Below are 15,392 nucleotides of genomic sequence, written 5' to 3'. Positions count from 1 at the left end.
CTGAGTGTCAGCAGCAACTGACTAAAGAAAATTCCTCTATCACTGAAAAGTAACAAGAAAAAAAGTCTTAAAAGCTAATACCCAATGTGGTGTCCAGATTTCAATAGAACAAGGACTATCTCACATAGAAAAAGAAAATGAACAAGTGGCAAAAACAAGATAACCCAAGTTAAAATTATCTAACAAAAATTTTAAAACCATCACGAGCCAGAGAGATAGTACAGCAGGTAGGGCATTTGCCTCGCACATGACCTGGGTTCAATCTCCAGCATCCCATATAGTCCCCTGAACACTGCCAGGAGTAATTTCTGAGTACAGAGCTAGGCGTAACCCCTGAACATTGCTGGGTGTGTTCCAAAAACTAAAAAAAAATTACAGCCACCTGCATGAAGAGACTTCAATGGAGGTTATGAACATTTCCTAAACAAATAAAAGATAACTTCTCAACAAAGAAGTAAAAGATAAAGCACCAAATGGAAAAGAGGCAATCACTGAAATAAAAACTTCAATGGATAGGTTCAATAGGAGAATAGAGGTAATAGAGAAAAGAATCAGTGAGTGGAAGATAGAAGACTAGAAATTACTCGGTCTGAACAAGAGAGAAAAATAACTCAATGAAAAATAAAAAGATTTCAAGGGACCAGTGAGACTTTAACACATATGACCTACCAAGTGTGTTATCAAAGTCTGGAAATAAGAAAGAAAAAATGAAAAAAGTATTCAAATATGAGCTACAATGTTCCTAAATTTAGCAAATGATATAAACTTAAGGGAGCCAAGAGTCTTCTAAAGAGGATAAATCCAGCCTGCCGCCAAGATGTGATGCCGGGGGCCACACGTGTATGCGGCCTCTCTGCAGCTGCATGAGTGTGACTCCAGACGCCAGCTAAATTTTTCAGCTTGGGCAGCTCCTCACAGAATGTCTCCAGACTGAGAATTAAGCAGCGGCACGCCCAGGAGGGGAAAGGTATTTCTTTTTCTTTCTTTCTTTCTTTCTTTTTCTCTCTCTCTCTCTCTCTCTCTCTCTCTCTCTCTCTCTCTCTCTCTCTCTCTCTCTCTCTCTCTCTCTCGCTCTCTCTCGCTCTCTCTCGCTCTCTCTCGCTCTCTCTCGCTCTCTCCCTCTCCCTCTCCCTCTTCCTTGCTGGGGGTGAAGGGCGTGGTGACTGCCATATTATGACGACCACAGATGGGGTTTACAAGCTTGTAATGATCCAATATCTGGAAGAAATCTCACCGGACTTAGTTGCTAAAGTACAGAAATCCAAAACCGCGTGACCTCATATCTCTTCACAACAGGTCTGACTCCAGTGGGGTACTCCTAACAATAATAATGAGGTTTGTGTTGAAATATTGAATGTAACCAAAGTAAATAGAAAGTAAAGTAAAATTTATCAGTTACCAGGTGGGGGGGTGCGGGGGGGATGGGAGGTGTACTGTGGTTTTTTTTTTTTTGGGGGGGTGGGATATGGGCACTGGTGAAGGGATGGTTGTTTCAGCATTGTATAACTGAGACTTAAGCCTGAAAGCATTGTAATTTTTCCACATGGTGATTCAATAAAATAAAATTCTTAAAAATAAAAAAAAGTTTTTTAATTTGATGCAATCCATTTATCTATCTTTCCTTTTTTACCTTTGTTTCTGTTGTCAAATAAAAAAAAATCATTGCCAAAAAAAAATAGAGGATAAATCCAAAGAAATTCAAAGCAAAAAAAAATAACACTTGAGAGAAAAATTATGAAAACGTAAGACAGAAAAAAATCTTGAAAAAATACTAAACACTTTACAGAGAGTAAAACAATTTGAATGACAGTGAATTTTATATCAGAAATCATAAAGGACAGAAAGAAGGACAGAAAGAATATTTTTCAGTGATGGAATAAGTAATCTTAGAACATCAAGAAGGAAGAAAATACAGTTGAAAAATACAAATGAAGATGATAAAAATGTCTAAGATTGTAATTATAGTTATAGAAAATCTGTGGAAAAAATTATTGATCAAAATAAAAATATCAGCACTCTAGGCTTTACCTGTAACATGTTAGTAATCTCTTAGGGTGAGATACAACAATCTTCATACACTTTCCTCTAAGAAGACTTTTTTGGATCATTTTTAGTGGATTATTTATAACATGCAATACAAAAGAAATTACTTAGGACCTGCTTTGGGGACAGGTTTGGGTGGTGGTGGGAAAATTCAAAATAGTGGTGGTAGAAAGGTGTAATGGTGGTGGAATTAGATTGGCGTTGTAATACTGAATGTAATAAATTATTGTGAACAAGTTTTAAAAAAGGAATATTTGTGATAATACTAAAATCCACTGACTTACAAACTTTTAAATGGGTAAATTGGATGATATGTGTATGATACCTCAACGTAGCTAAATTTAATTCAACTTAATTAGGTGGGGGAAGGATGCTTGCAAGTGGTGCTCAAGGGACCCAGGGCCACTTCTGGCAATTCTCCTCCAACTTGGTCATTTTATGCTACTGCTACTGCTCAGACCCTGTTATTCTGCCAACCACCAACCAATGGCCACACAGGCAGTGCTCCGGGACCTCAAGAGTTGCAACCAGCAATGTTCAGAGGCCTGTGGTACGAAATGAGCATCACTCTAGCTCCACAGCCACTATTTAAAACTACAATAGCGGGAGCCAGAGTGATAGTACAGCAAGTAAAGCATTGCCTTGCACAAGGCAGATCCAGGTTCAATCACCAGCATCCTGTATGGTTCCCTAAGTACTGCCAGGGGTGATTCCTGAGTGCAGAGCCAAGAATAAGCCCTGAGCACTCAGATGTGGCCCCAAAACCAAAACTTTTGTAAATGCTCTTGATCATTACAAGTATGAAGTCAGAGAGCTTTAGAATACCAGTTTTCTGCTACCTTTATACAACTTCAAGTAGTCTGTTATTTCTATAGGGACGGTTAGTCTCTGAATTCATAGCATTTGTCCCAAGTCATTAGTTGGTTACAAGATGTTGGCAGAGTGAGAATTAGAAGAATCGCAGGCTAGACTTAAAAAGAAGTGAATACTTTCTTTATCTGAATATATTAATATTTGAGCAACTTCAAATGACAATGTTTTCTCTAATTATCTATTAATGATTTGGAATTATCTACCACCTATTATAATTCTTTCTGTTTCATGGCTATTTTGAGAATTGAGTTAACTATGGAAATTATGAATTTAGTATAATAAAAAATGATCTCACAAAACACTGAAATTCAGACTTACTTCTATTTCTTTTCTTAATTTTTCGTGTGTCTGTTTTTCTTCTTCAAGAAAGCAGGTTTTTCCAACGATAGATTCTTTTATAGCTGTAATTTCATCCTTTATCTTTGCAATGTCTTCCTGTATGTTTAAAAAAAAATTTAAATGCCACATCAAACAATGATCAATCTAAATTCAGAATTTTCAGTGTTTCTATAATTTAAGAAAATTAGTCATCACATTTAATTTTGGAAAATTACTTCTACTTGGTATAAAAAATAAAGAACAGCTAGCAATTAAAATAAATCTTACATTTGAAAAACTGGAACTGAAAATCAAATGAAAAGGAAGAAAGGTGGCAATTGCCTATCAAGACTGAAAAGGATATTTTTTTATTCTCTAGCAAAAAAAATAGATATTTTAAGTATTATATCCCACTGTCTTCAAAGAACAGTAAAATAAAAAGATGATTAAGGTACAATTATTAACTCATATTGTTTGATAACAGCATTAGGCATATTAAATTGATTTGAATTGCTCTGGATCCACTAGTTTAGAAACCACAGATTCAACATTTTTTTTGTGACTCATCTTCTCTATAACAACTGGATCAATTGTTCACAGTTATTTTGCTGACTAAACATTTCTCTTAATCCACAGGGAGATTTAGAGACTAAGTTTATGCTTGCACAATTGACACAGTTATTGTAGAACTCATATACTTATATATAACATTTTTAAAGCTGTTAAAATGGTTTGGAAATTATAGCAGCTATGGCTATAAATTTTAAGTTAAATTTTAACTTATTTTTTAACTTTTATTTTATTTTAACTTTTATAAGTCTACTTGTTTGTAAATGCACTTGCAAAAATGAAGCAATAGAAAAAAATTTGGTGTGTGATATTTCAAACCTGTTCTTGTTTCATGCGTTTTCCTTCTGGATTTTGGAGATCTTGCATAAGTTCCTCCTTCATTGTCTTTAGTTTTTTAACAAGATCTTGTTTTTCATGGAGTTCAATCATGAACGGCCATTTGCTTTCTACTTCCCTCAAATTCTCTTTATGTAGTTTTATTTTTGCATAATACTCATTATATTTTGCCACATGTTCCTCAAAATCTTCTTGGGCTGCTTCTATGTCAAAGTTAAGCTTTACATTTTCTGTATGTAAGGATTTGAGTTGAGTTCCCAAGTTTTCACAATGAAGTTTGGTATTCTCTATGGCAGAATCTTGCTGATAAATTTTATGTTCTGTTTCTTGAATTTCTGCTGAGACAGAAGCTATTTGTTTTTCAAGCTCATGAAATTCATTCTGTAATACATTTCAATATTATTATTATTAATTTATAATATTCAATGTAAGAAAAATTGTTTTTATCCATAACATAGGAAAAAGACAATATGAAAAATGATGCATAATAATAGGAAACATAATAAAATAATAAAAGATTTTATATCATAGATATCCCAGTTATACATTGTTATGTAAGCATAATCTAAATATTAAAATTTCACTATCAGTCTGAAATTTAAAATTTTATACGTAAAAAAATTCACAATAATAATATATTTATGAGGGATCAGAGAAATAGTACCATAAATAAGGTGCTTGCCTTACATGAGGCTGACTGAGGGTCAATCATCAATACCCCATATGGTCACCTGAGTCCATCAGGAATGATCCTGAGTGCAGTCAGGAGTAAGCCCTAAGCATTATCATAAATGAAAAATATAAACAAAAAATAATACATATACTGGTACCTGAATATATAGTGAGTAGACAATATGATAAAAATGGCAGATGAGTAAAAAAATCAGAAGATCCATGTTCTAGCATTCTTCTATTTGTAATTGGTTTATCATAAATAATAAACTTTGTTACCCTATTCAAGCCTCACTTTCCTCATTAGATAGCTATCTTACCTCTCTGGGACATTTGGCATCTTTAACCAACATCAAACCATGGTTTAATAGTAGTCACATATCTATGAGGAGTGTGGTAGAGGAAGGACAAAGAGAATAGTAACACAAAAAGAAATATAATTCTCATGAAAGGATAGAAATGGACTGAAAGAGAAAATGACTAAAGCCAGTGAAAACAGTTAACTGTTTACTACAGCAGTCCAGGAAAGAGATTAGATCATAACCAACATGTATTCTTTGCTAAAGGTAATTGATGCAATGAAAATATTTTTAAGAAATACACATACACCATGATAGTATAATTAACATAATCTTATCTCTGTGGGTACATTAATAACTCAAGCCAAGGTCAAAATTCAGCCTTAGACTATTCTTCAGGGTTCCTATCATGATGACTTTTATATATTTACATGTATTATTTTATTTAATCCTCATGAAAACCTCATAAGGAAGTACCAATATATTTTTATATTATTTCTTATTTACAAATGACAAAAGCACTGGGAAATTAAACTACAGAGCCAGAAGTAGCAAATCTTGTCTTTAAAACTAGCAGATTAGGGCAAAAGTGATAGTACAGTGGGTTGGCATTTGCCTTGCACACAACCCATCTGGTTTTAATTGCCTGTGCCCAGTTAGAATTGATCCATGAGCACAGAGCCATGAGTAAGACGTGAGCACTCCAGTATGTGGCCCAAAACAAGATAAACAAGAACAATAAAAACTTAGTAGATAAGTTCTAAAACCTATTCTTTTTATTCTTGTGATACACTTAATAATAAAAATCTTTACAAGCATACAGTAAAAGATCCTGTATCCTTTAAGTCTCTTTAGTTATTTATAGTAAGAGTATAACTGTACATAATATGAAGGCAAAAATAAGCATGGCTTCCATGTATTCACTGTAGTGGAATTATGAATGTATTATGGAAATATAAGGAATATGGAAATTCTCCTCATCTACTTGAAATGTTAATTTACAACTAGTACTCAAAGTTGTAACTTGAAAAATACTGGCTTTAGAACTTAACCTTTCTTTAACGCAGCATTTTGAAAAAAGCTGTCAACTGGAAGTGATTTTAAAATAACTCTACTTGTCATATTAGATTTCATATACTTATAAAAATAATGATGTTGTCGAATCTTTGTATATTAGGTATGCAAAATGCTTCATAAACTTTAATGCCCATATATAGGGAATCAGAATAATTAAGAATTAAATATTTAAAATATGGATATTACCTCCAAAACTAAATATCCTTAACAACTTCATTACTAATTAGGGGGCCGGTGCGATAGCACAGCGGGTAGGGCGTTTGCCTTGCACGATCCCCGGCATCCCATATGGTCCCCCAAGCACTGCCAAGAGTAATTGCTGAGTGCAAAGCCAGGAGTAACCCCTAAGCATCACTGGGTGTGACCAAAAAAGAAAAAAAACTTCATTACTAATTAGATATAATTAAATTAATATAAAATTTATATTAAACATAAAATTGAAGAAAGGACTCATTTAAAAGGCTACCTGAAATATATTACCTGCAAATGAAACAGAACTTTTTTGCTTTTCTCTATTTCCGAGATTTGTGATTGTTGTTGCTTGGCAACTTGTTCTACAACATCTATTAATGAAGATGTATCTTGTTTAGCTGTAGCTAGGCAGAAGAATAAAGAACATAATAAAAATTTTAATGCAGAATTTAAATTATAGTTCTTTATGCAAAATCATGAAAAAGCAGATGTTTCCTCATAAATAAACTGGATGCAGAAATGGTAATCTTTACTCTGACTATAAACAAAGACACAATCAAAGGTAATAATAGTAAAAGATAATTAAAAATTACCTAATGCAATTTATAGCTTTGCCTTTATCGAACAATATAAATATCCTGACTGTGCTAATTTTTTTATCCAGTGCACTGAACATATACTATAATTATTTTTTCTGCTGTAACAACTATATAGCAATTATAATTGAATTTTATTATAGACCAACATTATATTTATGCCTGTTATACATAGTGTATATGCTTTTTTCTAATAAAAGTTATATTTTCCTCTATTCTAACTTGCTATTTTAACAGAATTATTATGAAGTGCTTTTTTGTTGCGGCTTATCTTTTACTCATTTATTAAGGTTTAGTTACCTTCTTCAATAACTTCTTGACTTTTATTTTCTTTTTTGCCTGACATTCTTTACTTTCTCAGCCCCTTTTGGCTCACCTTTTTTTCCTCCTATAAAACAGTCAATGTTAATAATATTTCAATTTAATTTTTCCTGTCAAATATTAGTGGTCTTAAAAGTAAATTAATTTTCAACTATTTCATAGGGATGACAGTATTTCATCATAGTACCAAGAGTATCTCAATCATAATATTTCATCATAGTACCAAAACTACCTCAATGCAATTATTGAGATCCTTTTGGAAGAAAGTGGAAATGTATTTGAATCTTAATTCTTCATCTTTTGAGTTGTTACAACCTTGAGCAGTTTCTTAATTTCTTTGTATATATCCCTCTCTGAAAAATCCTATTGTAATAATTACATATATATCTATATGTATATTACATGTCCAGCATAGTACATGACCTATGTAGTAATTTATTTATTATGGATCAGTAGCTTTGTCCCTCCAGTACTATGATGAAATCAATTCTGATGTTATAAGAAAAATCTGTGAGAAACAATGATCAGATGGATTATCAATCTCCTCCAAAGGTATCTGACATAAGAAATATGACATTCCTGTCCAGTGCTATTCTGACTGCATTCTGATAAACTGGTTTAAAATCATATTTCATTTAAAAAATTTGCTGAGTATCTAATAAGATGCAGGTGTAGAAACTTTTCTCCCTTGGGACATGATGGGAATTACTTTCTCTACCAATATAGCAAATGGATGCTGTGTTGACAGAATTAAAATTTCATTACCAACTTTAGGAAGAAGGTGTCTGCATTTACATGTTCATTCTAGATAGATAAAATTGTATGTATGATTAATAAACTTAAATCAATTCTCCTAAATGCATTCAAAGTTGGTAATTTTTAACTATTCTTGTCATTTATTCATATGAATTATTTAGATGAATTATCCTTTAAAAAAATCTAAGTTGATTTTTATGGAAGCTGTAGATTTTTCCAGATCATAGTAGAGCCACAATGATATTTATAAACCTACTGAGAAGAACTATTATAATAGTAAGACACATGTTAAACTTAATAAAGAGAACTATTATAATAGTAAGACACATGTAAGAAAAGTTCAACAGTAAAATTTATGGAGGCTGGAGCAATAGTACAGCAGGTAGGGCATTTGCCTTGCACGCAGCCAACCCAGGTTCAATTCCTAGCATCCCATATGGTCCCCTGAGCACCACCAGGAGTAATTTCTGAGTGCAGAGCCAGGAGTAACCTCTGTGCATCGTGGGTGTGACCCAAATAGCAAAAAACAAAACAAAACAAAACAGTAAAATTTATAAAGTCACTATCTGATTTTAAATTGCTTTCCGTTTTTATACTTTGGTAACATACTGACAATAGTATTACTATTAATGATCTTGATGTGCAGTTACCACATCTAAACACCACCAAAATGCCCAAGACTGAAGATTATTTCTAGTCCACCTCATCATTTCCCTTCCATCCCCCTGATTATCTCAGTTCTAAGATCAAAGTAAAGGTTTTTTCATCATTCAATGCTATCCATTTCCATGTTTTTTATGATTGCTTACTCGGGGGTGGGAACTACACCCAGCTACATTTATTGGGGCTACACCCAGCAGCTATTCCTGATTCTGTGTCAGGGATCACTCCTTGCAGTGCTAGGTGACCATAAGCGATGTCAGGGACCAAACTGTGGTTAGCCATAATCAAGGTAAGCACCTTAACCCTGTACTATCTCTCCACCCCCAACCCTTCCCATGTTTCAATTATACATATTACCTATAAGTACTACATATTACATCCCGTCTTCATTCTTCTACTTCTGGCTTATTTCATGATACCCTTCAGGAAGCATAAGACTATAAGTCTAATTGTTCTGAAAGTACAAACTTTTACTTAATTCCTTGTTTTATCTATAAACCACATGCAAGTGAATCATATGGTATCTGCATTTCTCTAATTTCACTCCTTATAATAACCAGCAGAGGAATCAGGTGTATGGGACCCAGAGTGAGATCTCCAAGCCTGCTCAGATAGGGACTGGGCCTCCTCCATCTAGATCACCCATTTCCAGTAGCTAGGCTGTCACACCCACAAACTTCCCCTGGATCTGTGTAATCCCATCAACAGCCAAGATCCAGAGACTATAAAACAAAGCTCTGAGCTCCTATAGTCTTGTTCTCTCTCTCTCAGAGAACTTGGCAAGCTACCGAGAGTATCCTGCCTGCACAGCAGAACCAGGCAAGCTCCCATGGTGTATTTGATATGCCAAAAACAGTAGCAATGATGGAACTCATTCCCCTGACACTGAAAGAGCCTCCAATGCGGGATCATTGGGAAGGACAAGTAAACAGAGGCTGCTAAAATCTCAAGGCTAGGACAAATGGAGATGTTACTGTGCTGGCTCAAGCAAATCGATGTATGACAGTGCTACAGTGAATAAACTCTAGGCCTATCTATATTGTGACAAATTATATTTAATATTTCACATTTTTAGAGTGATAAACAGTGCAACATATTAAAAATTCATAAACTATAATGCTATATAGCATTCCAATATATACAACATTCCATTGCTTGTGTATATCTATCTATATGTATATACATATGCATACTTGCATTTTATCATTTATCATTGTTGCTAGCCATTATAAATAACCACTGTATCACCTGTCATCCCATTGTTCATTAATTTGTTCAAGCGGGCACCAGTAATGTCTCCATTCGTCCCTGTCACGTGCTAGTGTAGTCCAATGGCATCTGCTTGCTCCAGGAACATGAAGAGCCTCAAACTGTTCATTCAGAGTCTTGACAAAGAATTCTGACCATCTGGCAGGTGGGCAGCCATGTGATCTTTTGACGTCCCACGGAATCCAGTTGGTAACAGCTCTAATCCAAGGGTTGTCTTTAAATCACATTACATGTCTGGCCCATCTGATTTTCGATACCTTGGCAAATGAGACAATGCCCTGATTCTTGATCATCGACAGAGGTCAGAACTCCAGATTTCTTCTCTCACTTGAGTGAAATGTGATGTTCCAAGCACAGCTCTTTTGATTTCTCTTTGGGATACTCAAATAGCGTTCTCATCCTGTTTTCATAGGGCCCAGGTCTCTAAGGTGTATGTTAGTGCAGGAAGAATGTTGGAGTCAAAAAGATGTGCCTGGAGCCAAGGTTCTTCATCGATGCTTCTGAAGGCGTTCCATGCTGCTCTCTTCCTCCTGCACATTTCAGGTGGCAGTTTGTTTGTCATGTTGAGTTCTCAGCCTAGGTACACATAACTGCTGCATTCGGAGATGTTTGAGATGTTCGTTCTGTTGAGGGAAAATGGAACGTTGGGAACTAGTTCATTTCTCATGAACATTGTCTTTGTGAGATTCAGCTGCAGTCCGACCTTTCCACATTCACAGTCGTATTCAGCCAGCTTTCTTGCTGCTTGGCTGATATTTGCTGTTATGAGAATGATGTCATCAGCAAAGCAGAGGTGGCGTAGTTGCCAACCGTCTATCTTCACTCCCATTCCTTCCCATTCCAGTCGTCACATGATGTTCTCGAAGGTGGCACTGAAGAGTTTCGGTGAAATGGTATCACCCTGCCGAACCCCTCTCTTTACATCAATGATCACTTCCTTAGTGGTGAGATCCTGGTGGTGAATCCATAATACAGCTCAAGGAGATCCTGATGTATTGAGTTTGAACACCCTGTTTGGCTAGGGCTTCGATAATTACTTCAGTCTCAACAGATTTGAAGGCCTTCTTTAAATCAATGAACTTTAGACAGAGCGGCATCTTGAACACTTGCGAAACCACAATGAGCTTGGTCACCGTGTGGATATGGTTGATCGTGCTGAATCCTTTTTGGAACCCGGCTTGCTCACATGGTTGTCCTTCATCTTGTGTTCTACCAATCCTATTCAGGATGACTCAAGTGAATAACTTGTAGACAATGGACAACAGGCAGATTGGGCAATGGTTGCCAATGTCATGGATGTCTCCTTTCTTGTACAATAGGATGGTCCTACTAATTTTCAATTGGAATGGAACCTTGCATTCAGACATGTGTGAAGTGCTGAGCCAGTGTATGATGAGTTCTGGCAGCAGATTCAACCTTGTCTGGACCAGATGCTGTACACTTCTTTACTGACAAAATGGCATGTTGGATTCCAGAAGGGGGAATGCTGGGAATGACATATTCATCCCGAGGAATTTGGTATGTGGCAGGTGGATGATTGTTGAGATCCTGGTGGTGAATCCGTAATATAGCTTATGGAGGAGCTGCCGCACTCCAGGCTGCCACACTCCAGGCCACTCCCGGACCGCTTTCCGACACATCATAAACACTTCCTACCCATTTTCTATCATTACCACACCATATTTGATAGGCTTCAAATATGGTATGAACCATCGGAACACCTGTGATTGGAGGCCAATATAAAAGCCCCCATTCCTCTTGGAGAGTCTGGCAAGCTACTATGAGTATCCCTCCCACACAGCAGAGCCTGGCAAGCTACCCGTGGTGTATTCTATATGCCAAAAACAGTAACCACAATGGGTCTCATTCCCCTGACACTGGAAGAACCCCCAATATGGCAGCATTAAGGACGAACAAGGAGAGGCTGATAAAATCTCAGGGCCAAATTAGGCTGCCAAAATGAAGAACTAAAATCACTATTAATGCACATACATTGGCATCAGAAGCATCCATTGAGGACCTGATGGTGCAAGCGCGGAAGATCAAGTACATCATCGGATTAACTGGGGCAAGAAGGCATCGAACACATCATGCTGTTTTTGACACTGTAAAAGAACTGTTTCTCAGAACATGTGACAGTAGGAGTGTCAGTGGTATCGGTGTCCTTGTCAACAAGAACTTGGCCATAAACATTGATTGATTCGTTCGAATGCCTAACAACCCAAATCAGATGCTTATGTTTGAATATATGTGCTCGTTGCCAGCAGTTTCTATCTTTGTCACCTATACACCAACATCCAACTATGACAAAGAAGAAATTGATAAGTTCTACCTGGAGCTGGATAAGTTCTATAAAGAAGACCACAACTTCTACAAGGTCATTGTTGGTGATTTTAACACCAAGATAGGATGTAAAAGGTCACCTGAAAAACTCCACATTGGGACCCATGGCCTAGAATGGAATGAACAGAGTGAGAGACTGAGTTTATCATGTTGACCAAGACCATCCATGGTAACTCGCAGTTCCAGAAGGCCAAATCTTAACGTTGGGCATGGGAGTCTCCCGGTGGACAGTTCCACAATGAAATTGACCACATCATATTCAATGGACGGTTTTGCCTGACTGATGTTGCTATTGTCCCAAAATTCCAAACGGGATCAGACCACCATCTCCTTTGTGAAAAATTCTACTTCACAGAATGGGGAGAAAGGGCTGCAAAGTTTAAGAAGAGAACTCCCAGAATGACCACCAACTGGGAGCTCTTTGACACTACTGCAGCAATATGGGAAGATGCCATCATTGACAACATCGATGAGTTATACTATCGACTGGTTCAGCAACTCCATGATTGTGCGAGGAATGCAGAGAAAGAGCAAGCCACAAAAAGTAGCCTGTCTTCCATCTGTACTTATATGTTCATTGCAGCACTATTTACAATAGCCAGAATCTGGAAAAAACCTGAGTGCCCTAGAACAGATGACTGGTTGAAGAAACTTTGTTACATCTATACAATGGAATACTATGCAGCTGTTAGAAAAAATGAAGTCATGAACTTTGCATATAAGTCGATCAACATGGAAAGTATCATGCTAAGTGAAATGAGTCAGAAAGAGAGAGACAAACATAGAAAGATTGCATTCATCTGTGGAATATAGAATAACAAAGTAGGAGACTAACACCCAAGAATAGTAGAAATAAGTACCAGGAGGTTGATTCCATGGCTTGGAAGCTGGCCTCACATTCTGGGGAGAGGGCAACTCAGAGAGAGAAGGGAACACCAAGTAAAATGTGGTTGGAGGCCACGTGGGGGAAGGGTGATGTGTGCTGAATGTAGACTAGAGACTGAACACAATGGCCACTCAACACCTTTATTGCAAACCACAACACCTAATCAGAGAAAGAGAACAAAAGGGAATACCCTGCCACAGTGGCAGGGTGGGGTGGGGGGAGATCTGATGGGGGGGTGGGAGGGATGCTAGGTTTATTTCTGGTGGAGAATAGGCACTGGTGAAGGGATGGGTTCTCGAACTTTGTATGAGGGAAACATGAGCACGAAAATGTATAAATCTGTAACTTTACCCTCACTGTGACTCACTAATTAAAAAATAAATAATTTTTTTTAAAAAGTAGCCTGTCTTCGGAAACTCTCGAGCTCATTTGCCAACGTGGTCTGGCGTGAGCCTCAGGCAATCATAAGCTAATGTCTGAGCTCGCAAATCTGTGCAGTGAAGCAATAAAGGAAGACCTTAAAGAGAGAAGAGCAGCAGTGTTGGCCGATGCAGCAGAAGCTGGGAAAAGTATTTGCAACACCCGCCTGTCCTTCGCTAACTATAAGACCAAGATGACTGCCCTCCAACATCCAGATGGGTCTATCACATCTTCCAGAAGGGCAATGGAAAAGATTATTCATGATAGCAACGTCCACCTGCCCACATTATAAATAATGCTATAATTAATATGAAAATTAAATATATTTTAATTAGTGTTTTCATCATTGTTAGGTAAATAGCCAAAAATGAGATAATTAGATCACATGTGATTTCTATTCTTAATATTTTGAGGACTATTCATACTACTTTCCATCTGTTGGGCTGGAGAGATAGCAAAGTTGGTAGGGCATTTGCTTGCACGAGACTGACCCAGGTTCGATTCCTCCACCCCTCTTGGAGAGCCCAGCAAGCTACCGAGAGTATCTCACCCACACGGCAGAGCCTAGCAAGCTCCCTGTGGCATAGTCAATATGCCAAAAACAGTAACAACAAGTCTCACAATGGAGACGTCATTGGTGCCCGCTCTAGAAAATCGATGAGCAACGGGATGACAGTGATATAATGGTACTTTCCATCTGCCTCGAAGGATTTACAATAAAATTTAATGAAGAATTAAAAGCTGACAAAGACAGCAAAGTCAAATTTCTTAAGTCAGGGGACTCATTTCTATCTAGAAAATCAAGTTAAAGAAATCCTGAAAGCTTATAACTCAGCAGTTTGTTGTGGTCACTGAAAATTTTTGGTTATGTCCTTTCTCTTTGTGTAATTTTTAAGCTTCCCTCAAACCCTGTTTCAATCTTGCCTTCTCAATTATGTTTTTCCTGATACTAAAACAACTACAAAGTTCAGGTGTTTTTGCATAATATAGTATGACTGTGTCAGATTAATGCTAACGTTACCAAGTCTGGTTTTCTTGTTATTTTACGTTTGTCTTATGTACAGAATGATTGCTTAATTAATTCTACCTACCCATCTTGGACTGGAGCCATAGCACAGCAGGTAGGGTGTTTGCCTTGCATGTGGCCAACCCGGGTTCAATTCCTCCGTCCCTCTCAGAGAGCATGGCAAGCTACTGAGAGTATCCTGCCCACATGGCAGAGCCTGGCAAGCTACCAATGGTGTATTCGATATACCAAAAACAGTAACAACAAGTCTCACAATGGAGCCGTTACTGCTGCCTACTCAAGCAAATAGATGAACAACAGGACAGAGGCAAGTGGAAACAGAGATAAACAAATGGAACTACCTTAAACTGAGAAGCTTCTGAACCTCAAAAGATACAGTGACCAGAATACAAAGACAGTCTACACAATTGGAAAGGATATTCACCCAATACCCATCTGATAAGGGGTTGATATGAAGGATTTACAAGGCACTGGTTGAACTCCACAAGAAGAAAACATTCAACCCTATCAGAAAATGGGGTGATGAAATGAACAGAAACTTTCTCAAGGAAGAAATCTGAATGGCTAAAAGACACATGAGAAAATGTTCCTCATCATTAATCATCAGGGAGATGCAGATCAAAACAACAATGAGATACCATCTCACACCACAGAGACTAGCCCACATCCAAAAGAACAAAAGCAACGGGTGTTGGCATGGATGTGGGAAGAAAGGAACTCTCCTTCACTGC

The 15,392-nt window shown here is 37.0% G+C and overlaps 1 protein-coding gene across 1 annotated transcript in view; it reads right to left on the bottom strand.

The window, feature by feature from the left end:
- Positions 1-15,392, bottom strand: part of CCDC122 (coiled-coil domain containing 122) — a 39,573-nt gene that overhangs the window by 14,805 nt on the left and 9,376 nt on the right. The window contains exons 2-5 of the mRNA XM_004604668.2: positions 7,277-7,364; positions 6,669-6,784; positions 4,123-4,521; positions 3,235-3,351 (exon numbers count right to left, since the gene is read on the bottom strand). Of these exons, the coding sequence (XP_004604725.1) occupies positions 3,235-3,351; positions 4,123-4,521; positions 6,669-6,784; positions 7,277-7,322 (678 nt within the window). The 5' untranslated portion in view covers positions 7,323-7,364. The remainder of the gene's footprint in view (positions 1-3,234; positions 3,352-4,122; positions 4,522-6,668; positions 6,785-7,276; positions 7,365-15,392) is intronic.

The sequence above is a fragment of the Sorex araneus genome, chromosome 1 (genome assembly GCF_027595985.1).
Source record: "Sorex araneus isolate mSorAra2 chromosome 1, mSorAra2.pri, whole genome shotgun sequence".
Classification (NCBI taxonomy): domain Eukaryota; kingdom Metazoa; phylum Chordata; class Mammalia; order Eulipotyphla; family Soricidae; genus Sorex; species Sorex araneus.
The sequence above is the reverse complement of the archived record's forward strand: the minus strand, read 5'-3'. Positions and strand labels throughout refer to the sequence as shown.